At 43.3% G+C, this 26,105-nt stretch overlaps 2 protein-coding genes across 3 annotated transcripts; both read left to right on the forward strand.

The window, feature by feature from the left end:
• Positions 1-5,184: 5,184 nt before the first annotated feature.
• plcb1 (phospholipase C beta 1) lies at positions 5,185-21,005 on the forward strand. Of its 2 annotated transcripts, none has more exons than XM_029835715.1 (32): positions 5,185-5,652; positions 7,587-7,664; positions 7,831-7,908; positions 8,215-8,355; positions 8,437-8,516; positions 8,839-8,892; positions 9,644-9,719; positions 10,134-10,234; positions 10,463-10,626; positions 11,069-11,215; positions 11,375-11,532; positions 11,665-11,747; positions 11,833-11,917; positions 11,991-12,156; positions 13,019-13,074; positions 13,893-13,989; positions 14,208-14,292; positions 14,488-14,612; positions 15,150-15,304; positions 16,024-16,191; positions 16,269-16,368; positions 16,760-16,864; positions 17,244-17,356; positions 17,429-17,579; positions 17,665-17,715; positions 17,939-18,116; positions 18,250-18,382; positions 18,561-18,637; positions 18,787-18,876; positions 18,951-19,008; positions 19,082-19,168; positions 19,260-21,005. In XM_029835715.1, exons 1-32 carry the CDS (start codon positions 5,554-5,556, stop codon positions 19,410-19,412), a joined length of 3,492 nt encoding a protein of 1,163 aa, XP_029691575.1. In that variant the 5' UTR covers positions 5,185-5,553; the 3' UTR covers positions 19,413-21,005. The 2 variants fall into 2 exon arrangements, with proteins under 2 accessions (XP_029691575.1, XP_029691576.1); XM_029835716.1 differs by having other exon boundaries at positions 5,186-5,652; positions 7,831-7,899.
• Positions 21,006-21,326: 321 nt separating this feature from the next.
• On the forward strand, positions 21,327-25,629 carry napba (N-ethylmaleimide-sensitive factor attachment protein, beta a). The gene is made up of 10 exons (XM_003963803.3): positions 21,327-21,581; positions 22,672-22,751; positions 22,972-23,088; positions 23,604-23,650; positions 23,746-23,823; positions 23,905-23,960; positions 24,182-24,266; positions 24,425-24,529; positions 24,608-24,676; positions 24,898-25,629. Exons 1-10 carry the CDS (start codon positions 21,484-21,486, stop codon positions 25,048-25,050), a joined length of 888 nt encoding a protein of 295 aa, XP_003963852.1. The 5' UTR covers positions 21,327-21,483; the 3' UTR covers positions 25,051-25,629.
• The last annotated feature ends 476 nt before the right edge of the window (positions 25,630-26,105 follow it).

The raw sequence follows: 26,105 nt of genomic DNA on the forward strand, positions 1-26,105 counted from the left end.
ATGAGTAATTCCAATCCCAGTAAATGCCAGAGATTCATATTTTAGTGTCATTACTTGAACAGTTTCAGGGTCGTTGCTCGCGTCCCTCCCACAGCTGTTGAGATTCAACCTCCTCTCTGTGCACTTTCACCGTTATTGCTGTTAAAAGAACCGCAGCTTCTAGGATGGAGCTCCAAATTGGCTCAATCTGGAGATCATTAAGCTTAAAAGTCTCAAGGTTATGTGGCGGTTTGGGTTCCTTGCCAGCAACTGCTCGACCTTTCTCGGAGTTTCATCCAACTCATTTGCTTATTTTCTTTTTTTTTGAGAGAGAGAGAAACCTGTTAGAACAAGGAAACACAAACGGGTGACCTCTACAACTCTCCTCACTTATTTCCCAACAGTTTGTTGGTGATGCTGCTTCATTAACCAGCGTGCATCCACGGCTGCCGGGCTCGTTTGAGATGTTTGCTCATTACCTCATCGCTGAATTATTTAAAAGAGTCGCGTTGTGAAAGAGGACGTCCGTCTCGGGAAGAGAGAGACACATCAGCACTCGGAAGTGATAAATGTCTCCTGGGACTGTTTTTGTTTTTAAAGGTTACAGCAAATGAAGTATATCTCTCAGTTAAATGTTGCAGCTTGTTGTTCAGCCTCTACAATATGTCAAATCCACACTGGGTATGAGGAAACCAATAAAACCCACAAAAATCTCTAAAAATTTTACAACCTTTATCTTTAATCCATAAAAACAGCCACTACCGGCTTCAAAGGAGGCATTTCTTCTCAGAGGTGACGCAAACATTTGTGATGGAAAACATTCAGGTTTCATCGAGTATCAGAACTCCTCAAAGCCTCCTTTGAGGGTTGAGTCGTCACTGTTTAATAATGTAAGCTGGAAATCTTTACGATTTTTTTCTTTTCTCTTTATAAGTAGATACTCGTCTTTTTACGATGATTATTGTTATTAGAAATATGAGATTTTAGTGGAGAAGATCAGCTGCTGCTGCTTTCACAGCAACATGTGTGTCAGCAGCGAGTGTTGCATAATGTGCTATTGATTCACTGAGATGATTTGAAATGACAGGACAAAGCTTTTTATACCACAAAGAGCTTGTAGCAGGAAACATAGGACATCTATAAATCCATGTTTTGGTCATTGGGGCCATAAAGATCTGCCAAATCTGCTCTGACTTCAGTCATTTCTTGCCATTTTCTTTGAACGCACACTGGGTGAGGCTTCCGTTTGCAGCACACCTGAAGAACAGCTCGGTTCTCTCGAGTCTGGACTCGTGCTTTTTCTCATGCGCAGATAACCTTGTGCGCTATACACGGTTCAAAATGATTGGCTGTGACGGCAGTACAGATGTTCCGGGCTGATTCACACTAACAAGGACAAATCTTTGGATCTGTATGCTGATGTCAGCGCAGCCTTGGCTCCTGCTCACTGTGGCAGTCGCTCCCACATCGACTGAAAGAATTTCATCTCCATCACAGCCATAGAACGCTTTTCCCCTGCTCAGCAGGATGGATAATTCACTCTGTACATGTTTTATTTAATCTGGCAGGACATAAAATTCACTTTACTTGCACAACACCAGGCGAGTCCTTTCCTGTCGCAGTCCAAAAAGTGTGGCGGTGTGCTTATTCGCATCGGTGTAGCCTCTGATGGCTGCCATATTGGATATTGCTCGGGGGTCACATGACCGGATTTGTCTTGTGTTCGACGGCGACATTTCATGCTAAGTTGAGATCTTTGCAAAGCCGCTACCTCCACCTCCGTGAAGGCATCTTATCCCACTGGCAACTCAACAGGGCGACCCAACGGCTGCTCTGATCCAGCGAGGTCATCAGTGCTGCCGGAGTCTTCCTCGTGGCCGTTGACCTTTCTGAGAAAGTGTTTTGCATTATAATAGTGCCGATGGAACCCTTCTCCGGGATGCACTCGATGCAGTTTATAATCTTAGTAATCAGGCCTCTCCTTTCCACTCACGCCGCACCTCTGTGAATCACCAATTACGATTCATCCTTTGGAGACCGCAAATAGCTCTCCATTCGGTGGGAACGCGGCCAATATTTGAGGAGAGAGGGTTCACACAACCAGCCAACATTTCTGTCCCAGAGGCAAGCTGTTAGCAAGACGTACACACCGCTCGCTTCCCACAACTCTTCCACACTCCCGCAGATCATTTTGGATTTATTGGATCAGGTTCAGAGATTTCCATAACTGACTGATTTCTGCCTCCAGCCCACCATGATAAAACTGAGTAAAATTTAATTTGCAATGCTCAAAGCAGCGATAGACTTCAGGAGCATTTCCGGAGCCAAACCCTTAAAAGCTTGTGTAACACTTGTCAGTGCATTCAGAGGGGCATTTTTAGAGAAAGACTGTAATTACAAAAAGGCTTTGGAAAGGCTCTTATGCAAGCTGAAAAGGAGAGGAAACTGCCGCCACAACATCCGGCTGCAACCAACATCTCGGGTGCTCCAAGTAAACAGGTTGCCTTTTCGCTCTGTCTCCATTTCGTGTTTTTCATGCTTTCTTTCTTTCTTTCTTTTTTCTGATGTGCATTGAGACCAGCGAGGGTGTGACTTTGCCGGCGGGTCAGGGCCAAACTTCACTTTAAACTTATCTGGTTATGAAACTAACTGAATCAGACCTTATAATTCTTACGGCAGGCCTACACACATAGACACGCACACACACACAGCACCCAAATCCATATGCCCACTTTAACCACACACATCTTTTCTCTTCCCGAAATAGCTCACAGCCTCCCACTCGCCCTTATATAAGCTTCCATCGTGGAGATGCTGGTGAAGACTGGTGTGTGTGTGTGTTTAAGAGGTTGCATGTGCACGTGTGCACCTCTGTCTGTGTGTATGCCAGCGTGTGGGCAGCAGAAGTGTCTTGTGCGCCTGCAGATGTGTGTTTGCGCGCATGTGTGTGTGTGTGTGTGTGTGTGTGTGTGCGGGGGGAAACTTCTGGTGGTTTTGCAGCGTGTAGCTCGTTAGAAAACAAAGTCTTCAGAGAAGACAAAAAAGCCTTTTTTCTATGTAACAATCTGGAGTTTTGGCAAGACACAAGATTAGTCATCGAGTGATGAAGCTGTGCGCACACCCTGGTTCTGGGATGGTTATTTCAGGCAGTTCATCATGGTTCCATCACGCCCATACATGGATATAAAAATGAAAAAATTAAACACAATCAATGATGATATTGGGGTTTTGCTTACTCTTTATCGCATTAGACCTGGCATTCATTTGAGACAGTCTGCGAGAAACAAGCAGCAGCTAGCAATCTAGCATGTGAGGGATGTAAATCCAGAGAGAATGATCCCGACCCATCCGGGATACAACCTCCCACTTATGCGGTGGAGCTCCTCAAAGCCCCTGCTTCAACTCGCAGAGGTGCACCACAGCACCGTACCTCTTCGTTTGTGCTGACAACCGCGAAAGTTGTTCAGTGCAGTTATAGCACACGGCCCTCTTTGTTGAAGAACGCCGGGTTGTTGCACGGACTGAAGCGTTCGCTGGGTGGGCGTTGATGCGCTTTCTGTCCTTTTTCTTTCCCTTTTTTTTTTGGTTGCATTTAAATCCTGGCTATTTGCAGATGATATTTATGACATTGTCATGACAACAGCCCTGTACCAGTCTCATTAGACATCGAAGTGTGAGTGTCGGGATGTCAAAAGGCCACGTATCAATATCATAAAGATTATGTGTGTTTTTCTCTAAATTAAGATTATTACAGAGGACATACAGCTGGCCATTGTTTTCTCTGCCTGCCCATCATATGCATTAATGCAAATGTGGTTGGTGTCTTCAGACACAAACACAACACACATCAAGATTGTGTCCTTGAATGTCCCTGTTTGCTGTTTCAACGTCTGAGTCATCGCTCGCACGCTCACGCTCGGAACCACGTCCTCTCATTTACTGGACGCTTTATGCACCCGAACTGCCAATATCAGATCGTGCATTTAAAACTACTGACTCATTGTTAAGGCTCTCTGCCTGGTGTTCATTTAAAATATTGTTCCAGTATTGAATTATTAAACGGCCCCCGACTCGCCCACTCTTCTAATTCCTCCGTTATAATTAGTCGTGTTTGTAAACACGAGTAATTTAATTTCCACCTCTGGTTTTTAAACGCCAGAATTATTTTGACCCCAAGGTTGTGATGATTTGATGAACACGGAGGTGACGGCGAGTGCTAGCAACCAATCCTGAAGGCTTTTTTTCTCCCCACTTTGTGATTTATCCATATTTTATGGCTTCAAACCATATTTTCTACTTTTTTTTTTGCTGATTGCAGATTCACCTTCAAACAGACGAGTTTAAAAGTGCTTTGAAAGGTCAGCGTCTTTTTCTCATCGAAATGATTACAAGGAATTGGAGTAAAATCGGCAATTCACTCAAAATGTCTAAACTCTGTTAATTAATTTAGAGGCGAGGACAGCTTTTATTCATTGTAAATCTTTCAGGCACATCAAGCAGACGTCTCTGTGAGTAACAAGATGGGGGCGACTGATGCGCCCACTAAATCTTCACACCTTAATTCTCGGAAGTAACAAGATCATGTTTGCTGCGTGGCATGCACCAAAGATCATGATCCAAACGTGAACTAACAGCTTTGCTGCACAGTGGGCGGGCGAGCGACCCCCCGCCCTGCCCCACCCCCCCACCGAACAAAGTTGAGTTTGGTCTGCCCTGACCCTGAGAGCAAAGCCGGGTCTTGTGCCGTGACGTTTGCCAAATTTCAGTAATGCTGAAAGAGCCCAAATCCCTCCAGCCCGGATGGGAAGTGCGCTGGAGCCAGATACAGTCGGAGTGGAGACTGTTGCTGCGGCAGATTATCGAAGGAGGTTTAACAGGCGGATTCGCCTTTCTGTGTCCACACACTTTCAGAAGCACGGTCTATATTCAAAAGTGGCCTCATTAGACTGAAAATCCTCGGCTGGCATGATTCGCCCTCCGCTGGATCGCCCACTCTTTCCCTTTTCTCCCACCAACACTTTATTCTCTCCCCTCCCCTCTTCCCTGTCTTTCATTTCTCTCCATCTCTCCCACTCTCTCCTTTCTTTCTCTCTGCCTCTCCCTGTCACTCCTGCTGTCTACCTCTCTTATCCCTCCCCCATCTGTGGGAAGCTGCGGTTGTGCGCATGTCGCAGATGAGTCAATTTGTGGAGGCAGTGCACGCACGCACACACACATACACACATGCACGCACGTACTCACACACATATCCTGTCTCCCACGAAGGCATCTGTTTCAGTCTGACTCTGGAAGATGCAGCACCGGCAGAAGAGAAGGGAAGAGGAATAGAACCAGGAAGGCAGGAAGGCAGGAAGGCAGGAAGGAGGGATAAGAAAAGAGAGAGAGAGAATTCTTCAGAGTGAAAAGAAAAGACAAGAGGGTCTGGAGAGAGCCTGGCAGGGAGAGGATGCTGCTCCTGCTGAACATCTCTGTGTGACTTCTGAGGAGTTTTAGCCAGGACCTGACAGACACGCAGCATCTCAGAGTCTGATAGCGTGCACTCGTGTGTGTGTGTGTACCTGTGTGTGTGAAGCGATGGCCAGTGCTCAGCCGGGGGTCCACGCACTGAAACTCCAGCCTCCCACCGTTTCTCTCACACTGAGGAATGGAAGCAACTTCATCAAATGGGACGAGGTAAAGAGAACACTTCCCAGTGTCTCCGTTGGATTGACATGTGTGCCTCCACGGCAAAGTGTGTGTCAGAGTCTTTTTTCCCAAGTGAGAGAGTGAGGCTGATGTCACGGGCCATGTTGTGGTGTGTTTGCTGTTCGTTTGTTAATTAAGCTTTGGCAGCGAGCACCTGTGGCTTGTGCACCAGCAGGACGGTGGTGGTGTGTTTGTGTGTATCTGTGTGTGCGTGTGATTGTGTGAAATGCGTTGATGTCACATTTCCCTGCTGCCACCTGTGACATGCAGCAGTCTTCTTGCATAAATGCATCTGAAATGCACAAAAGTCCTTCACATAACCGGGGGTCTGCGTGTGCACGCATGCCCGTGTGTCTTGGTATGCTGAAGTACAGGACCTTTCAGGTTACCATGGTAACTGGCATGGGTACCTAAACATATCTGATTTGGGTGATAAAGAATGGATGTTTTGTGTCTACGTGTGTGTTCATGTGTGTAATTCTATTCACCATGACTAAATCATGTGTAGGGGGTTTTTTTTCCATCGGATTTTCCCCAAACATATCTCCTCGCCTTTTTCTGAAAACTAGAGTCGGTTGCCATGCCAACCAGTTGATAACCGGGTTACCAGTTAACCATCTTGAGATCTTTTTCTTGTTTTTGTTCCTTGCAATGTTCCCTCCACCTTCACTGATATGAGAAAAGCTCAGACAGAACCATTCTATAGAAAATGTGGTGTAAAATTTCAATGCTCATAATATAACAAATGGAGGCTTGGTGTTGTTCCATGAACTGGTCATTTGTTATTTACTTGTAAGGCTCTTAGTTACCCCCCTTAAATTTGTCAATTACATTCTTCTGTGTGGCTAAAGCGTGGTTTGCACAGACCTCTATCATGTATCATCTTTGGAGGGAAGAAAATGTCAAAAAGGTGGTTTTTTGGACCTGGCCAGCAGTGGTGTCTTTGATAGTGAGACGTAGAGAATGCACCATTTCACTGATTTCATATCAAGCAACAAGCTTTTTTACCATCATGAAATCCAACTTGTGCTGCCACTACCCTCCTCTGAAGATGCTGCTCAGAGGACTCAGGTTGGGGATGGGGGGTCTTTGGGAGTTTTGCTACCCAAACACATTGAACCTGTGGAATTATCATCTTGTCGTCTTTCATATCATGTAAGACATTTTTCCAGCTAATTCTTCAAGTGAAAAGATACATATCTCATAAATGCGTCAAAATTAAGGGAAGGGATTTTCTGAAGTGCTAGATTTGTTGACTGTAAACACCTTTGTTGCTTTATGCTTAGTCGCACACGTGAACAGACCCAAAGATCAGTGAAGCTGCACGGCCCGAATGCACCTGCAACCAATTACAAGCTGTCATGACGAGTTACTATGGCAACTGTGACTCCTGGACTCTTAGATGGAGGTCGAGAAAATTTTTAAACAGGGGCTGTAAAACGGTTCAATCGAAATGATTCAGTTGGACTGAGCAGGGGGTGCTGTGGATGGTTATGGTTCAGGAACAAATGACAGTTTTCTCTCCTCTGTGGGATAAACAGATAAATGACAGATGGACAAAAGGTGGATGAATACATTTACTCAGACAGTTGAGTAAAGACTTCCTATTCAGGTGGTACTTCATACCGTTATTGACCTGTTGAAAAGAAAACTCCTTCCTGGACTCTGACCCCCTGAGTGAGCCAGCAGCTACTCCTTGTGTATTTTTGGGTGTTTTTTTGTTAAATCATTCCGCTTGGCTCCCCTCCCTCCAAGCTCCAGTGCTCAATTACTAACCTATATGATGTCTGGATGATGGGCGACTCTCTGCATGCCTTATAATAATTACTTTGATTCCAAAAATAAACAAATAATCACAACAGGCTGATTCTGAATACCTGTAACTTTAAATTTTGTTAAGTATTTTATGTGTTTCTCTTCAGGATCTATCCACGGTGACTCCTGTGACTTTACATGTGGATTCACATGGATTTTACCTTTACTGGACTGACCAAAACAAGGTGGAGCATGAACAGATATATACTCAATATACACACACACACACACACATACACTTACTGTCTCTCAGAAACACACACAGAGCCCCTCTAGGTGGGCTTAAAGCCTTAGCAGGAAGCAGGATGAGGTGTTTACTTCCTGCTGTTTGTTTTTCTGTGTTTTCTGTAGGAGACAGAGTTGTTGGACCTGATCCTCGTCAAAGATGTCCGAACAGGAAGAAGCACCAAGCCGCCCAAAGTACCACACGTTAGCTTTTACCTGTTGTATATACAATCTACTCCCTTCACAGAACTCCACCCAGTCAGCAATTCATGAGATTTGGTTTTCCTCTGCCATCATTAGATCGATATTCAGACTTGTATTTTTGTTTTTAAAAACCAAACAAGCTCTTCAGCCTGTTTTTCCTTCTATATGAGTGGCAGCTTAGTTGATGCTTGTTTTGGGAAAATGAGCGAACATGAGCAGCAGACCCAAACGTCTCCGCCTCACTTCACCCTGTGTGTCACTCAAGCATGGCTCCGTTTCACAGCATCAATCTCTGTTGTCCAATAGGAGGCGAAGCTTCGGGAGCTGCTGGACGTGGGGAACCTGGTCGGCCGCCTGGAGAACCGGATGGTTACTGTGGTGACGGCATCGGACCTCGTGAACGTTAATCAGCTCAATTTCATCGCCTCGCAGGAGGATGAAGCCAAGGTAGTGATGGCTGTCAGATGATGATGGCAATAAGAAATGTGATGCGGATGATGACGAAGATGATGTGTCTGGTGTTGGCAGGTGTGGTGCGAAGAACTTTTTTCTCTTTCTTCCAACCTGCTGAGCAACAACCTGAACAGAGACCACGGTCTCCTGAAAGCGTGAGTACTCTGCTGTACATCATCAGCAAGCCTCACCACGGCGCCGGGCGATACGACCTCGGAAGCGGCCGCGCTCTATTCTGAGTTATTAGGCACAAGCCGTCATTTTGCCCAATTACAGGGGGGGATCTGTGTTGGCTGTCATTCCACAGTGCTTTGTTAGTGGCAGCGGATGCAGGAAATCCAACATTCAGGGTCTCAAGCAAAGTTCTAATCATTCATAGATTTATTCTGACTATTGTTGAGGTGAATAAATATTTAAATAGCAGGATTACACTAAGTCTAATGCAAGTGCTGCTTATTTTTGCTCATTTTATTGCAGATACGAGCGGTTAACCCTCCAGCCAAATGCAGAGGGGCGGATTCCTGTCAAAAAGTCAGTCCCTTCTCCTTCCCTTTCTTTTTGTTCCTCTTCTTCTGTTGCAGTACTTATAGTGGTACTACTACTAGCATTTAGGTAATCAATAGTTCTGACCGGGTTAACTTTGACACATGGATGAGAATGTGAGGAAATAGCTGGCGAAATCTGTAGAGACGCGCACAAACTCAAACTTTGCTCTTTCCTGTCCCTCGCTTCTTAAAATAAACTTAATTCCATGTGCACTTGGGGAAGCAAAAACAGGGACAGGATTCTTGAAGGTGCTTAATTCAGCACTGACCTGGTAATCAACTACTGCCAGAGGACGACATGGATTATACAGCATGTGATGGAGCGCCGCGTTTTAGAAATAAACCAGGAGCAGAATTAGTGAACAGGTTCAAACTGTTGTGTTTAATACGAGCAAAGATTGTTTGTTTTTTTTCTTTTGAGAAAGTTTGGAGTTTGACAGGTCATCTGGGGACAATCATTTGACGTCCCTTCAGGCGAGGCCGCATTAAGGGAAGCAGAGCCGCAGTGTTCTGTTTGAACAGAACTGTCGGTCACCATGTTTCCCTCCCTGCATCCAATAACTGAACACTGGCGGCCTTTTTCTAAACTAAGACCGGGGCCTGTCAACATGATCTCTCATGTCATCTGTGTCTGTCTGTCATCGCCTGCAGACACGACACATGTTTAACTGTTTGACAGCCATATTTAATCCTTTGTGATGCACCGATAATGACGGTGATGTTATTGTCTGTTGCAGTATCGTAAGACTGTTTTCATCAGACAGAAAAAGAGTGGAGAATTCCCTGGAGAACTGCAGACTACCCTACAGCCGGGTAAATATCCTCATTATTATTGTTATATGATGATGATGATGATGATGATTAATATTAGTGAGAGTAGGCGGTAGGTGCCCATGAGGACTGCTAAAGGAAGGTCTCCTGCAAATCCTTTGAAACAGCTTTTTCCCACAAGCAGACCTTCCACTTCATCCCTCCTCTTCCTTTATTCTCTTCCGCCGTTGCATTTCTCTGATGTATTTTGTCCAAAATGACTCACAGTGCACAGAGGGGTGAAACGAGAAAGAAAATCCCTGCGTCACCAAGTTTTCACTCGTGAACATTAGAGGTTTAACAGGGTCTCCCATTAAACATTGAATAATCTTTTAAATGAGAATGCATTTTCAAAGTGAACTGAAATGCAGGCAGCAATGACCAGCCGTGGTTCATTTGAATGGGTTCTTTTGACAGGGCGACAGTATTAAACTGGAGGACTTTACACTGGAGGTTTACAGGAGCTTTTTAGACAGTCTGTGTCCTCGCTCTGAGCTTAGCAGCATCTTCAAACTGCAGTAAGTATTCAGAACCTCTGTCTCATTATTGCTGCAGTCCCTGACCTCTAAGCAAATGTATAAAGCTGCCCATGAAAAACGGCTTCTTTTTTTTTCCTTTGGCAATTTCTTTGATGGAACATGACTCAGCCTCTCCTCCATTCACACGCTTAAAAAAAACAAACCTAAACCTTATTACCTCTGCTATGTTGGGCTGAATTTAAAAGTGTGTGCTGCTCTGGTCTGCAGAGGAGGAGATGACGGAGCAATGTCAGTTGATCAGATGACAGAGTTCATCAACAACAAGCAGAGAGACCCGAGACTCAACGAGATCCTCTACCCGCCTCTTCGTCCTGCACAGACTCACACTCTGATGGAGAGGTATCAGCATGACAAGGCACAGTTGGAGCGAGGTGAGCACACGATCCCAGTTCTGGCATGTACTTATTTTGTTAATTATTACTTGTATGTGTCTGCCAACAGACAGGCTCAGAGGAATTATGATTTCTAGTTGTCTGAACGTCCATCTGTCAGAGCTATTCTACTGAAAACAATATCTTTTGAACAATTTTAACATTGAAGGTTTTCAACTTTACAAACTATTCAAGGGTGCACTGATTGTTTTTTTATAGGCAACAATTCAGAATAACTAGATTTAATCACATTTTTATTGCGATGATTGAAAAATAGGAGCAATAAGCATCTAACTGCCGCCTGTGGCTGATGGACCATTGGTCAGAGAGCTGATGGTCCAGTCAAAAACCTACAGAAAACAGCAGCTTCCGGACACTCCTGCTTATATATGTGCAGTCATATGTGCAAATCAAAGTTCAACATGCTGATGTTTCTGTGCAGGCATCATCACCCTCCAGGGTTTTTCCAGTTATCTTTCCAGTGACGAGAACGGAGTCATCCCGCCAGAGAAGCTGGACCAGTCCGAAGATATGAGTTTCCCCCTGTCGCACTACTTCATCAACTCATCCCATAACACCTACCTGACAGGTACGGACACGCAGGCTCAGTCACACAACTTCTGCTGTTAGAAAGATTCGAGCTCCTCGCGCTGCTCAAGGGGTGAAAAACAAAGGAATTCCCCGTTGGAGGCAAAAGGAGGTGAAAAGTAGTTCAGTGTGTTTTGCATCTCTTCCTCGGTTGTTTCAGCGGGCCAGCTGGCAGGGAGCTCCTCGGTAGAGATGTACAGACAGGTTCTTCTGGCTGGCTGCCGCTGCGTGGAATTAGATGTTTGGAAAGGACGAACCGCCGAGGAGGAGCCCGTCATCACACACGGGTTCACCATGACATCAGAAATCCCCTTCAAGGTGTGGGAACAATCACACGTATAAACGGCATTTATAGAAGACAATAGGCAGCTGCATTTTTGGAAAGTGGTGAACTTTGCTTTGCTTGAGGCCTCCTGAAGATGATGTCGTGCAATGTTTGATATTTTACAGGAGGTTGTTGAAGCCATAGCAGAATGCGCCTTTAAGACCTCTCCTTTTCCTGTCATTCTCTCCTTTGAAAACCACGTGGACTCGTGAGCGCCCCCTCTATTATTTTCCTGTCAGTACATGTGTCTTTTGAGCTAATTGAAATGCCTCACCCCTCTGTGCACATCTTAGATTGAAGCAGCAGGCTAAAATGGCCGAATATTGTCGATCTATATTCGGAGAGGCTCTGTTGATCGACCCTCTGGACAAATATCCTGTAAGTACAAATCACATGAACCTGATGGCGTGTCAGTTTTAGCCCATTTGCCTTTTTTAAACGTTGCTTTTAGTTGGAGTCGGGCGTCACTCTGCCCAGCCCGCAGGAGCTGATGGGTAAAATCCTCATCAAGAACAAGAAATCGCACAAACCCTCCAACAGCACGGATACCAAAAGACTTACTGACCATCCTGCCAATCAGAGCAATGAGCCTGTGTCTCCTAGCAACAACACAGGAGGTAAGACACAAAGACACAAGGACTCCTTTCAACCTAGAAATCTATGCTCGATGTGTACAACACAGAACGCATCAAGATTCTTTGTATCAGAAAATGGACCCACGATAATAAGAATTTCCAGGCTACTGCCAGGCAGTTCATTCAGAGGGCTGAACTGTCTTTATAAACTGTTATAAACTGTTCCTGCTGTTTTCCAACCACGATATTAGGACTGATTACGCAGATTGTTAAATCATTTGGTCTCATCATTGGTTTTGGAATTGACAAATTTGCTGCTGCTTTGATCATCTGAAAGTCATTGGGGACGTCTCGGTAATGAGCAGGACAGCCTAGAGGAGGTCAGAGGGGGGGTGAACAAATGGAGAGCACTAGAAGGGGATAATTGGGTAGCCTTTTTGACATGTGCACACCCTGGAAACCGTATTGAGCCTCAGACTCCGACCAGTAAACAACCTGCCAGACTGATGCTGAAGTGCCTACTCATACAGCGGTCACGATCTTTTCGTCAACAACCGCTTGCGTGGGCCGAGTAATCACCTGCAGAGTCTAAACAGTGCCTTGTTTACAATGCCAGAACAGTGCTTTGGTTTATTTCATTTTTTATGCCAGAAATATCCAAGAATTTCTGTCACTTTTCACTTGGATAGAGCGTAGAAATGCTTATATATGGATGCTCAGTAATGTGTAGGTGGCAACAGGAAAAATTAACACGAAGAAATATTTTTAAACTTTTATTAATTTACCCACAATTCCCTTCAGGATTAGCAAGAAAATATTTTTCCACAGTCTTTGTAAGGGGTTATAAGGACAAAAAGTGGTTATAATCAGATGTAATCTGACATTTTTTTGCACTTTTTTACAGAAATGGAAGCTGAAAGTGAAGAAGAAGATGACGACGACGATGACGATGGTAAAAAGGTGCGTGGTGACGCCACACAGAGCTGAGCGTCGGTCATCTTCAGCGTCACCATTTGTCAGTGTTTGTTTTCGGTGTTTTGTTTTCTGTTCTTCACATCATGCTTAATGTGTGCTGTGCACTGTTGTTTTGTTCTCTCAGAGCTCCCAGCTTCACCTGTAGGTGATGGTGGCTTACTGTTTACTGGTTTGGATGAGTTTTCAGAGTGCATTGCTTTCCAAGAACAACGCCAGACACATGATGGAAGGTTATTTTACATAATTCCCACTTCAACAGACAGTTCAGTTAGAGTTTTTCCCCTTGATATGCCATAATGATTTTATAAAAATCATATTTCTGAAGCATTACAACTATGTAAGATGGCACTGAATGCCTGGGGAGTTTCAGGAAGAAATCATTTAAATTTTGCTGAATAGTGCATTAGCTCATTCATTTTGACTCTTATGTTGATATGCAGCTTTAATTAAAATATTGCTAAGTTTCCCTCAGAGGAGCAGATGTGACAAAAATAAACTGTCCATCATTTAAGGAATCTAACCAGAATTGAACCATGCTGAGAACAGGTGACATTTGTTTTTTTTAAGGCTGTAAATCCTTTGGCCTTTGCACCATCTTTTTAGGTAATTAATGCTGAAAACTGGCTGGTTCCAGTAAATATCCGTCTTATTTATGTATGAAGCCACAAAACTGACACCTGCGTCTCTCTCCCTGCATTTTCCCTGTACATCAGCCAATTAATCAGACCATTGTAATTTTAACGTGCAGATAATCACAATAAATACATTTGACAAATGAAGTTGCCCTCTGTTCTTTTGCTCAGGGTTCATCGGAGCGGGAGGCCATAGCTACAGAGGAGATGTCGACTCTGGTCAACTATGTGCAGCCGACAAAGTTCAACTCCTTCGAAGCTTCCAAGAGTAAGAAAAGCGGAACGGAACATGACACGTGTACTGATACACACTTGTTTACATTCCTGGCTGTTTGTTCTCAAGTCTGTAACATTGTTTGTCCTGTTTTTGAAAATAAAACCTTTTTTTTTTCAAAAAAGACATTAAAATTAACTAATTCCAGGATCAAATGACCTTTCAAAACTGTTCAACTGTGTGTGTGTGTGTGTGTGTGTGTGTGTGTGTAGAGGCAGCCCGCTGTTACCACATGTCATCCTTTGTGGAGACCAAAGCTTTGGAGCATCTTACAAAGTCTCCGGTGGAGTTTGTAGAGTATCCTTGGCAACAGTTTTCAGTGTATAAATAAATCCTGATGTCATATTTTCAATGTACACTGTGATTTGTACTGATTTTAGCACGGCGAGATTTTTGTCTAGTGTTTTTAAACACTGCCATGTGATGAAATCCTGAATCCAGAATTTAAATGTGAGTATACTCTGTCGTTGTCCTTAACAAGACTTTAACCAGATATAACAAGTCCCAGTTGAGTCGCATTTATCCCAAAGGCACCAGAGTCGACTCATCCAACTTCATGCCTCAACTCTTTTGGAATGCAGGATGTCAGTTAGTGGCGTTGAACTACCAAACAATCGGTAAGAGCCCAGCAGGGTTTCCTGTCCTCCCAGGAAGACAACTGCTTCCCAGGTGAAAGCAGCAATCTGAGAAATTAAAGTTTGACATTTAACGATGCAAAAGAAGCTCACAGGCCCGAGTCTGGATTTGTTTTTTTCTTCCATCTTTCTTTTAGAGCAAAAGCCAAATTTCTAGGAGCAACGCTTTCAGTTCCGACAACAGCCGCTATAAAAATAAACGATAATTGTCCCATCACTTTATTTGATGCGCGATGGCGAATTGCACCTTTGAAAATGAGACAAGTTTCCTTGCAAATTAAAACCTGCCTGTGTGAATGCACCCTAATGCACTGGTGTGTGAGCTGCTGATAGATTACCCTTTTAGATTAGCATGCTGCTCACCGCTGTATTCGGCCGAACTCATGTTTTTATGCAGTTTGTTTTTCAGAGGACTATATTGTCCTTGTCCTCCGACAGGCTGTCCGTCAGCTTCTTGCAACCACATTAATGAGGTGACCCTTCATGGGCCTAGCCTTCATTTTAGCCCCTTTGTTCCAGATTTGTCTATGCAGCTGAACCTCTTCATGTTTGAATACAATGGCCGGAGCGGCTACAGACTGAAGCCCGAGTTCATGAGACGCCCAGACAAACACTTTGACCCCTTCACGGAAAACACGGTGGACGGCATCGTTGCCAACACCCTTTCTGTCAAGGTACAGTGGCTTGATGGTGTTGACACAGTGATGATTCTGCAGGACAGCAGATGTTCCTTTACATGTTGAGCATGTGTGAAAGGCACTTTGTCATGTTCCAGCACTGACGGCCGCAGCCAGAGGCCTCGTATTTCAATGTTGTTTGTCATTTTCATTCATGTAAACATGACAGGAACACTTGAATGGAATTTTCATCACATTTGTTGCAAATGTCAGATTGGATTCAAGGATAAGCTGATTTAATTTCGGCAGAGGTCTGGTCAACAAATTGTTTATAATCTCCGATGTGGTATTAAGATGGATGACACATCGCCAGGTCCTCTCGTCCATCTCAGATGCAGTCCTCGTCGTTGAAGTAATAAGAGCTAAGTGGAGCCAAAAGGGAACACAAAGCGTGGACCCTTGAAGAAAATGAGCAGATGAATTATTGTCTTACTACTGTCTGCCACTAGAGGGCGAGGGGCATTTTAACATTGCCCTTCAGGAGATTTTTATGATGTGGTCCATCTGAACCTTTACTAGAGGGTTCCCCCTATATGGGCCTGCTCAAGGTTTCATCCTGGTAAAAGGGGGGTTTTCCTTTCCATCGTTGCTTGTCTGGGGGTCACATCTGGGTTCCTGTTATAGAGACCGTGGTGTACAACTGACATCTAAGAGGATATTGTGCTGTTCTGTGCTGCCAGATTGAACGTCGAACTCTTTTTATATCTGTGTGTCAGGTGATTTCAGGTCAGTTTCTGACCGAGCGGCGGGTGGGCGTGTATGTAGAGGTAGAAATGTTCGGACTTCCTGCAGACACCAGAAGAAAAGCACTGAAGACCAAGACCTCCCAGAACAATAACGCCATCAACCCAGTGTGGGACGAGGAGCCAATTGTCTTCAAAAAGGTGAGTCAGAGAGAACCGTGATGATTGCAGCGGTGGGGGGGCTCGTCAGGGAAAAATTGACTGAAACTGTCTGGCAGGTGATCCTTCCTACTCTGGCCTCTCTGAGGATCGCCGCCTTTGAAGAAGGAGGAAAGTTTATTGGTCATCGGATCATCCCTGTGTCTGCCATAAGACCAGGTAAGATCAAGTTTATTTTATGTGCAAACTGATCTTGTCTTAGATTTTTCAGTTTTTTAGTGACTTTGTTGGTGAAAATGCCAACAAAAATGATTGATTTCAAATGGTTTTACGGGTGGAATCTCTATGGATACTACCGGTAAGCCCACAAGCAGATTTGTCTTCCATTTTGCTTCCGTTGTCATCCAAAACTGATTAAAGACTGCGGAGAGACTCTTCACTGACTTCAAATAAGATTGTTGCAGTCACTTACTGCAGTTATATCAGTGAATAACCCGTGATGGAATGTCATGTGAACTGAAGTGCCTGTTATCTTCTTCACCCGACGGCAACAGAGGCATCATTCATCATCTTGTCAAATGTTGCTTTGAATATATTTTTTTTTTTACAGGTTATCGTTATATCGGCTTGAGAAATGAGAAGAATCAATCTCTGATTCTTCCAGCCGTGTTTGTCTACATTGAGGTCAAAGACTATGTCCCAGACACCTTTGCAGGTATGACTTTCACAAATGCGCTCCTGCTTTTGCCAAAACGTTACATCTAAAGCTTCAAATAGTGCATTAGGTAGAGTGTGAGTCCTTTAATGTCAATTCAGCTCTCTGGCGCCATCTAAAGGGAACTAGCAGAATACTCAATTATTGAGCAAACCTGAATGTGGACAGGAAAAAGAATCAGTGAAGAATACAATCATAAACAATGTTTTTACTCACTTCATAGCTTTGGAACTACTTTCAAATTAATCCAGGATTAAGCGGCATTACTTAAACATGTCTTACTAGTTTGCGTTTAAAATGTCTGAGGGTCACATAAGGTTACATTAAACAGCATTTCTAGATTTGCAGTACTACTGCGATACTTTGCATTTATCTCCAGATGTGATCGAGGCTTTGTCCAACCCCATTCGGTACGTGAACTTGCTGGAGCAGAGGTCCAAGCAACTGGCTGCTCTGACGCTTGACGATGTTGAGGAGGATGCGCCGACAGAGGTCTGGCCCGTTTTACATATTAGGCGACAGAAAAGGCAAAAGTAACCATCACCAATTGCTGCTCTTCATCAGGATGAGACTGACACTTGTGTGGAACGTAAGAATGACCCCAAAGCAGCTCCAGTGGAGAATGGGCTCAGCCCCGCCTCGGCCCCTGCGGGTCACACTCCGGTTACCACGACACCTAAAGCCTCTGCAGCCAGTCAGCAGACAGTCACAACAGGTACCATCCATCCTTCAGACAAACACTCAGCAATCTCCGTTTCTCATATTTGTGTCTTTAATTCTGTTGTCTTTTCTGACTGCAGAGGCTAAACCAGCAGCAAAGAGTGAAGATTTGGTTTTAGGGGTTTTGATAGGTCTGTATTATTTAAATTTATTTTATTTTAAAACTATTGGTTATGCTTTTAAGCTATCTTCTCCCTGTTGAAGGACATAATTTATGCATGTTGTTTACCCAAAATATTCAATTAGTACTTTATAATAAATGAGATCATTAAAGCTTTCAGGCTTAGGAGGAAAGAAAAAAAGAGCTCTCCTAAAGTTTAATAAAATATGCTCTGTGATCACTGGCGGCGCCAGACGTTCCAGTTATTGCAATGGAGAGTCTGCAGCAGTCAAAGCTTTACCAGAAGGAGCAGAAGCGGCAGTTTAAAGAGCTGAAGGAGTTAGTGAGACGGCATCAGAAAAAGACGTCCGAGCTCCTCCGGGAGATCAACAACAAGTACAAGAAGATGGCCAGACAGTGCAGCAAGAGCAGGTATAAGAGACGGTCACTTAATCTGCAGAATATCGGACATCTAAATGTCTTATTCTGGATTTATGAGCGTTTCAAAATGGAATCCAGTGAGCTGATGTGTTTATTGATGTGTTTCTCTTGACATCGCCATCAGAGGCTCAGGTTCAAGCAGTGAGAAAGACGAGCGCCTGCAACAGCTGAGAGACGAGCAGCAGCAGCAGCTCCTGGCTCTGAGGCAGGAGCAGTACTACAGTCAGAAATATCTACAGAGAGAACACATCAAAATGGTAAAAATCAAAAGCAGCGTCAAACTCCTCATTATTTCCCCCAAATATCCCTTTTAGTTGGCGGTTGTTTCTTTTGGAAGCATGAGACACTTCAGCGGGGAGCTTAACTTCTGTGCTGCTACTATGTGATGTTGCGATATGGAGACAAATGAAAATCCACTTTTTTGGCTTCCTGCAGCTAACAGAGCGCCTAAACAGTCTGGCTGAGGAGAGTCACAATATCCAGATGAAGAAACTCAAAGACATCTGCGACAAGTAGGCAGAGGCATTAACAGATGATGCTCAATTCAAGTCCCGTGCAGAGATACACAATATGAACCGATTATCGTGGTGCTTTTTTGAGGAAAATATAATGCATTGATACAAGTGAATTAAGATGGTTTGAAATTGTCCTCTTGTTGCAGAGAGAAAAAAGAGCTGAAGAGGCAGATGGATCGGAGGAGAACGGAGAAGATCAACCAGGCAAAGACCAAAGAGAAACATCTGGCTGAAGAGTATGATGCATTGATTCGTCATCTTCCCCCTCAGCAACAAATACAAACTTAACTCACAAATCTGTTTTTCTCAGGGAGAAGATTGAGATCAATAAATCATATGTCAATGAAGTTGTTCAGAACATAAAACGGGTGAGCAGAGGAAGGTAAAGGGTTGCTTTTGTCTCAACGCTACACGAGTGTTCACTTCCTTCTGTGTCTGCAGCTTGAAGAGACCCAGACCAAACGCCACGATCAGCTGGTGGAGCAGTACAATGAGCTCCTGCAGGAGATACAAGATCTGAAACCAAAGGTTAAAAAGGCTAATTAAATCCTCTAAAGTGGCTTTATGCTTTGTCTGAAGTCCGTGACTGTCAGACGTCAATGTCTGTGTCCTTCTCCAGCTGCAGGGAGCCGTGGAGGCAGACTTTCAGGAGAAATTCCACTGTTTACCTGGAGAAATTCAAGAATTCCTGCAGGAGAGGAGGGCAGAGGTCCGGGGTATCAGCAAGTCCAGGCCAAGCACGCCACATGAGACTCTGTCGGAGGAGGACTGAGACGCTAGGAAATGTGTCAGGACGTCTGGAGGACAGATGTTTCGAGATGGAAGAGCTCATAAAGACTGTTAATTTGTTATTAATGCACAAATGTTTTAATAGTTCAGTTAATCGCATCAATTCAAGCATGAACTTGTCTGTCTGTCTGTCTGTCTGTCTGTCTTTCTATCTGTCTCTGCCTGCCTGTCTGTCTGCCTGCCTGCCTGCTTGCATCGTAGGTTTTTTAGGAATGCATGGAATTCTCCATCAATCCCCTTTATCAGTATTAACAATACTGTCACTTCACTCACATATACAGTTACACACACACACACCCCTTTAGAGGACAATTTAGAGCATTGCAGCCTAATCAATAGACATTTTCTGCAAGTGTTTCTTTCCATTGTTGCTGTTTTCTGTTGGTTTTTCACATTAGCCAGATTTAGAAGATGCTGAATGAATCACTAAACAAATATGATTATAGAAAAAGATTGTTTGTATTATTATTTATTTGACATTACTGGATCCTTTATTGTATCCTCACTAGTTTGATTTTGCAGTCATTTATTCATAGAGTTTGTAAATCACAAATAAATCTAGCTGTCAAGCTGTTAGAAATGAAATGTTGCATGACTCCTACACTCCTACACAAGTTGACTCTGTGCTTTGTAAAGTTTATTGGACTATTTGTGCAGAAGATAGAGATTGTAAAATACCTTTTATTATTATTTTATTTTATTTTATTTTATTTTATTTTATTTTATTTGGAAAAAAGTCAGAGTTTTCTGAGAAGTAGCACCCACATTCTATTGTTTTTTCCTGATGAAAAGGATGTCCTGAAGAACATTCTGCTGCCATTGCATGAACTACCGGTATTTATTTTGATGTGACAGTTGTAGAGTGTAATTTTACCATTTTGAGAATTTGTATTTATTGATTTTGTAGATGATAAGAGACAAGAATCCATTGGTTCCAAATTGTCTCACTGTAAAAAGGTAAATGTAAAATGAATGAAGCTTGCCACTTTGTATAGTGATCTTCCAACAAATAAGTGTTGGACTCTTTCACACTTAACTTTTCTGTATTTCTGCACTTACATTGACTAAATCTGAGTTGTGTTCAACAACCTTTTTGCAGGGGAACTGCAAATATTATTATTGTTATTATTGTCAATAAGATTCAAAGGTATTCCAGTGGTTTCTACTCTTAGTTTGCATTGCTTCTCTTTTGGAAAAATACTCAACTAATAATTCAAGTACCTCATTATTCTGCTACGATTTTTTGGGGGTGATCTTTGTCACAGCACACGTTCTCACGCAAAAGCCTTGTTGAACACACTACTGCTTTGGCAATTAAACTGAGCATGCTTTATTCTCTTGGATTTCTTGATCAGTTGGTTTTCCCTATTTTTTTCCCCTGAATGTGTACTGGTATATATGAAAGACTATTAAAATGATTTAATCTAAAAACTAGGTGTGATAAAGAGAGGAAACGTCTACAAAAATGCAATTATAGATTATATGATTGTGGTTGCATTATCTGACTAATAAACATCTCTGTGACTGGGAAAAGTGCCAATAAATCCACCTTTGCAATAAGGTTTTTGATTATCTACGTTTGGATTATTTTTTTTTGTGGATGTCAGTTCAGTCAATTGGAAGTGTTTGCATTCCCATGTATATGTCAGCTCTACATATATATGCCAGCCTGTATATGTCAGCCTTTCTATGCATTTGCATATAAAAAAGGGAGCAAGAGTGTTCGTGGATACATAATAAAGCGAACATTTATGGCACTGTCTAGCTTTAGAAATGATATTTTGAAAATCAGTTCTATTTCGTTACATTGAATCGTTGAATTGAAAGACGTTGCATTCTCATAGACTTCCGCCAGGTGGCGCTAGTAGTAACGTGTTTGCATTTCTGCCGTGGAAGAAGAAAGCTCATCTCGTCTCTCCTCAGCATCAACAGCATCAGTCCCCCCCCTCCTCCTCCTTCTCCTGCTCCATCCTCCTCTCTAACCAGCTTCTTCCACTGCGGAACATCGGCCTGTTCTCCTCCCATCACTCCGCCAGTGGTAGACCCAGTTCGCCATGGACAACTCAGGCAAAGAGAAGGAGGCCATGCAGCTGATGGCCGAAGCCGACAAGAAGGTCAAAGCGTCCGGGTCCTTCCTCGGAGGGATGTTCGGGTAAATTATGTTCGTCACTGTCAGTGTTTACCTCTGTCTCCCCCTTCTTATTTGAGTATGGGGATTTGCGCACAGGGCCAATTAAAGCCAAGCTCCATCGCCAATGGAATCAGTAGTATTAGAGATTTTCTTGGCTTTGTGGCGTTATCATATCCTGCGTTTTGCATTTTGTCGGCCTTCTCTTCCTTCGGCAGCGTAGGTCTCTGCAGGAGATGCTAACTTTACCTGTGACATTTTGTCCTTTTGCGTAATTAACTCGATGAGGTGGCTCACAATACTGTGGGATTCCCTCCGTTGTGCGAGGCTACCTCAGGAAAGCTTAAGCTGTCATCGCAGGTAATGTGGCCTGCGTGTCTTGAGCTGTCACGCATCAGAAATGGGGTTTGTTATCCGGCTGCTGGCGATGGTGATGTTGCTGCAAGAGGCAGATTTAGGAAACGTGTGCATGGAGGAAAAAGAGGCAAAAAGGCACGCAGACCAGCGCACCCTGTATGGTGTGAAAGCAAACCAGTCGATAGTGATGCAGGGACAATGTGTGTGTGTGTGTGTGTGTGTGTGCGGCGCACGCTCATGCATTTGCATTTGGCTGCGTGGGAAGATGGATGTTAATGTTTGGATAGAAATTGATCCATTGCATATAGCACACAAATAAACCCTCAAATGACATATGGAGCGAGCTTATTTTAACAATAATTACAATAAACATGTATTTTAGTTGTAATTCTACCACTGCAAATACACAACCTGTTGGCAAATATTTGCTGAGTCATGGTCCTCCATTTATTTGTTTGTTTGTTAGTTATTCATCCATTCATTCTTTAAGCAGTTCCTGACAGGCCGATGTAAATACATTAAAGCGGTTCATGCTGCAGGCAGCAGAGGTCCACCAGTCTGGTTTATAGGTCAAAATATTGATAAGAATAAACACAAAACATCTGACTGGTACCACATCAAAGGGATGATTTTTGGCTGCAGGATGAAGCGATCCACCATGCTCCTCTACGTCTTTGAGAGGGACAAATCCGGTTGCTAATTTGGTACCAACATTAAAAGTAATCCTGACTTAAAAACCTTTTTCCTCTGCTCACAGGGGGAACCACAAGGTGGAGGATGCCTGTGAAATGTACGCCAGAGCAGCCAACATGTTTAAAATGGCCAAGAACTGGAGTGGTAGGTGACATGTATGCATGCATGCGCGGTGTGTGCATCACAAGCTCATGAGTCAAAATAAACGGCTCTTAAATTTCCACACACGCAAACCTGAAAAGCTCATAATAATTCTATTAGCACATGCTGCCATAATAGCCATAAATGTTGTCCAGATGTATAATTTAAAAAGAATGAGTAACATATAATGTGTGTGTGTGTGTGTGTGTGTGTGTGTGTTTAGCTGCTGGCAATGCTTTTTGCCAGGCTGCACGGCTCCACATGCAGCTGCAGAACAAGCTGGACTCTGCCACAAGTTTTGTCGACGCTGGCAACGCGTACAAGAAAGCCGACCCACCGGGTGAGTGCAAACCTACTTCCACACTCTGCTGCCCCAAATACTGCCCTGCTGTGTTAGAACCACACAACATTAAATATTACACTTGATACCTCTTCATCAACATCATCCAGAATTATTGAATGCCCTCTCTCCAGTCTGTTCCCAGTTAAAAAGGCCACAAAGCTTTGTCCCAGCTTATCCTTTACAATATATTTTAGTTATTTTAAATGCAAAAATTTGCTCTGCTTCACATTTGTACAGCCAAAGCTAAAGCTCAGCAACAGCTAACCAGACACTCTGGAGCCAGAGGTGGTATTACTGGAACATTAAAATGGCTCCCTAGATTTTTCTAGGAAAATTAATATCGGGGTCACCCTGCAGCATCCTTCCTGCCCCCCTCGTGATTAGCTTAATATAATATGGGTTAGCGGGTTAGTCATCGCAGCATGCGGAAACAGTTTTAATTTAGCTGTACAGGCCCAGAAGGCTTCAACAGTCTTTAACTATACGAAACCTTTGTATATGTCTCCTTTCAGAGGCCATCAACTGTCTAAATCAGGCGATTGACATTTACACTGATATGGTAAGATCCTTCTCTCGACTGCACTGTGACTGTCATAATAATAGGAATTATGGTGTAATATGATGTGTGTGTGTGTGTGTGTGTGTTGACGACAGGGAAGATTCACCATTGCAGCCAAACATCACATTACTATAGCTGAGGTTTATGAGTCGGAGCTGGTTGATATTGAGAAGGTATGACATGTTTGGACCAAACTACTTTCTTGTTGAGAATGAAGCTGATCGTTACTGCTAATTTCCACGTTTTGTCTTCAGGCCATTGCTCACTATGAACAGGCAGCAGACTATTACAAAGGAGAGGAATCTAACAGGTGAACCAAAGCAACTATAACAACTTTATTTCTCTGTTTTGATCCTGTTATTGGATACATAAATTATACAGTGCATGATGACAATCAAGATAGGTATGACACATTCAAAGTCTTTATTTGTGTATCTTTTTAGTTTGGGGTGGGATGGATGGGTATGCATTTAAATTTAGGCAGTGGAGTTTATATGAACTTGTTAACTCGTGGATTTGTTTGTGGTTCAGCTCAGCCAACAAATGCCTTCTGAAGGTCGGGCACTACAGCGCGCAGCTGGAGCAGTATCAAAAAGCGATTGAAATCTACGAGCAGGTACTTCCAGTTTCTGCTATGCTAGGAGAATAAACAATAATATGGTTTTAATCAGGAGTGGGAACAGAGATGAGCCATTTTGGGATGCGGTGCAATGCAAACATTGCTTAAAGTAAAAGAACTTTATATCAAAATTAATATTTGTGTGTGTTTTTCAGGTTGCTATGAGCACCATGGACAATCCGCTGTTAAAGTACAATGCTAAAGAATATTTCTTCAAGGCTTCACTGTGTCACTTCATTGTGGATGAACTGAATGCAAAGGTAACGCTCATGTTCCTGTTTTGAAAAACCTTTTTATACTCGCCCATCTTGAATGGTCATCACGTCTGTCTGTTTCAGTTGGCCATAGAGAAGTACGAGGAGATGTTTCCAGCTTTTACAGACTCAAGAGAGCTCAAACTGCTGAAGGTAATTCACATTTATTTGTTTCTGATTTGTTTCCGTCATGTATTAAGTCATATTATTATGAGAAATAAGTGAAATTCAAATTCAAATTTGGTGGCTCATGTTAAAATGTATTGATCTCTTGAGTTTGGGCAGAAATCATTATGATCCAAATATAGCAATGTAAAAAAAAAAAAAGCAAACTAGTAAATAAATCACCCCTGGTTCCTGTTTCATTACAACAGAAACTCCTAGAAGCACACGAAGAGCAGAACAGCGAGGCATTCACTGAGGCCGTCAAGGAGTTTGACTCAATATCTCGTCTGGACCAGTGGTTGACTACGATGCTTCTCCGTATCAAAAAGACCATCCAGGGAGATGCTGGAGACCTGAAATAGACATTAGAGTTAAATGGGATGGAAATGGGAGGGGGAGAAACTATGGGCAGTGGGAAGAAGAGGACAAGGGTGAGGTAGAATGAGGAGAAGGGGTTTGAAGGAGGGAAGCTGGGATTGGGGTTACAGTTGTACATACCAGTCTGCATGTGACCTCCCCTCTTATTAGCCAATCATCCCCTTTAACCCACAGTTAGATGACTTTGTGTCTCTGGTCCAACAGTATTGCTCTGATAACACTGACTGAATTGTACTTAAAGAGGAAGAAATTCATTGTCAAAACTATCATTTATTGTTTATCATGGTGCTGAGTGTTATGGTTTGTCTTAATATTTTAGGTATTAGGGCCCCCTCGTACCCAGTTCCCTACTAAACCCAGTGCCCCCTCAAGGTAATAATATCCTCATATTGTGATTGACTGGTTTTCAGCCATCATCTCTGCCTTGTTTGTGCATGTCTATTGATGTAAATGTTATCTGTGTTGTGCTAATGTGTGAATAACAACCATGTAGTCCGGTATCATTTGTGTGAAATGAACACGTCAGATATGGTGTTGAAATAAAAACATCACACGTATGATCATGATGTTGTGCTTTGTGCATTTAATAGAGTAGGATGTAAACTCTGTGCACTTTTCCTCTTAACAAAACTTAAAATCACCTAGTAGGTCGAACAGAAGTGCAGAGTACTTGAGCTGCTTGGAGGGAGCAGTACTGGAAGGTGCTGTGCTTTGAGAATCTAATACATTTGGGTGTTCCCACTTTCAGACCCCACAGGTAACAGGACTTCAGAGTAGAATGAGCACAAACAGCATCTAAATGTTCAGCAATCTTAATCAAGTGCTGACACCAGAGACAAGAGTGACCAGGAGCAGAGGCAAAAACAACACCAGCACATGATGCACAGCACTCAAACAACCTGGCCGCAAGTGCCGAGTGTTTGGGGTTTAAATACTGGAGGAAACAGGTGCGTGAGATTGAGCTGATCACTGGAGAGTGCCACATGGGCGCCGGTTTATTTTCTGTAATGAAGGAGACTATGACATGAAGTCAAAGTGA

This window comes from Takifugu rubripes, chromosome 4, assembly GCF_901000725.2.
Source record: "Takifugu rubripes chromosome 4, fTakRub1.2, whole genome shotgun sequence".
NCBI classification, from domain to species: Eukaryota; Metazoa; Chordata; class Actinopteri; order Tetraodontiformes; family Tetraodontidae; genus Takifugu; species Takifugu rubripes.

Bases quoted from the DNA above. Each gene is read 5' to 3' on its own strand.
- plcb1 (XM_029835715.1), top strand. From the start codon at position 5,554: ATGGCCAGTGCTCAGCCGGGGGTCCACGCACTGAAACTCCAGCCTCCC. The intron at 10,627-11,068 runs GTGAGCACACGA...GTTTCTGTGCAG, and splicing joins CAAGGCACAGTTGGAGCGAG to GCATCATCACCCTCCAGGGT. The intron at 16,192-16,268 runs GTGAGTCAGAGA...ACTGTCTGGCAG, and splicing joins AGCCAATTGTCTTCAAAAAG to GTGATCCTTCCTACTCTGGC.
- napba (XM_003963803.3), top strand. From the start codon at position 21,484: ATGGACAACTCAGGCAAAGAGAAGGAGGCCATGCAGCTGATGGCCGAA. The intron at 23,651-23,745 runs GTAAGATCCTTC...TGTTGACGACAG, and splicing joins TTGACATTTACACTGATATG to GGAAGATTCACCATTGCAGC. The intron at 23,824-23,904 runs GTATGACATGTT...TTTTGTCTTCAG, and splicing joins AGCTGGTTGATATTGAGAAG to GCCATTGCTCACTATGAACA.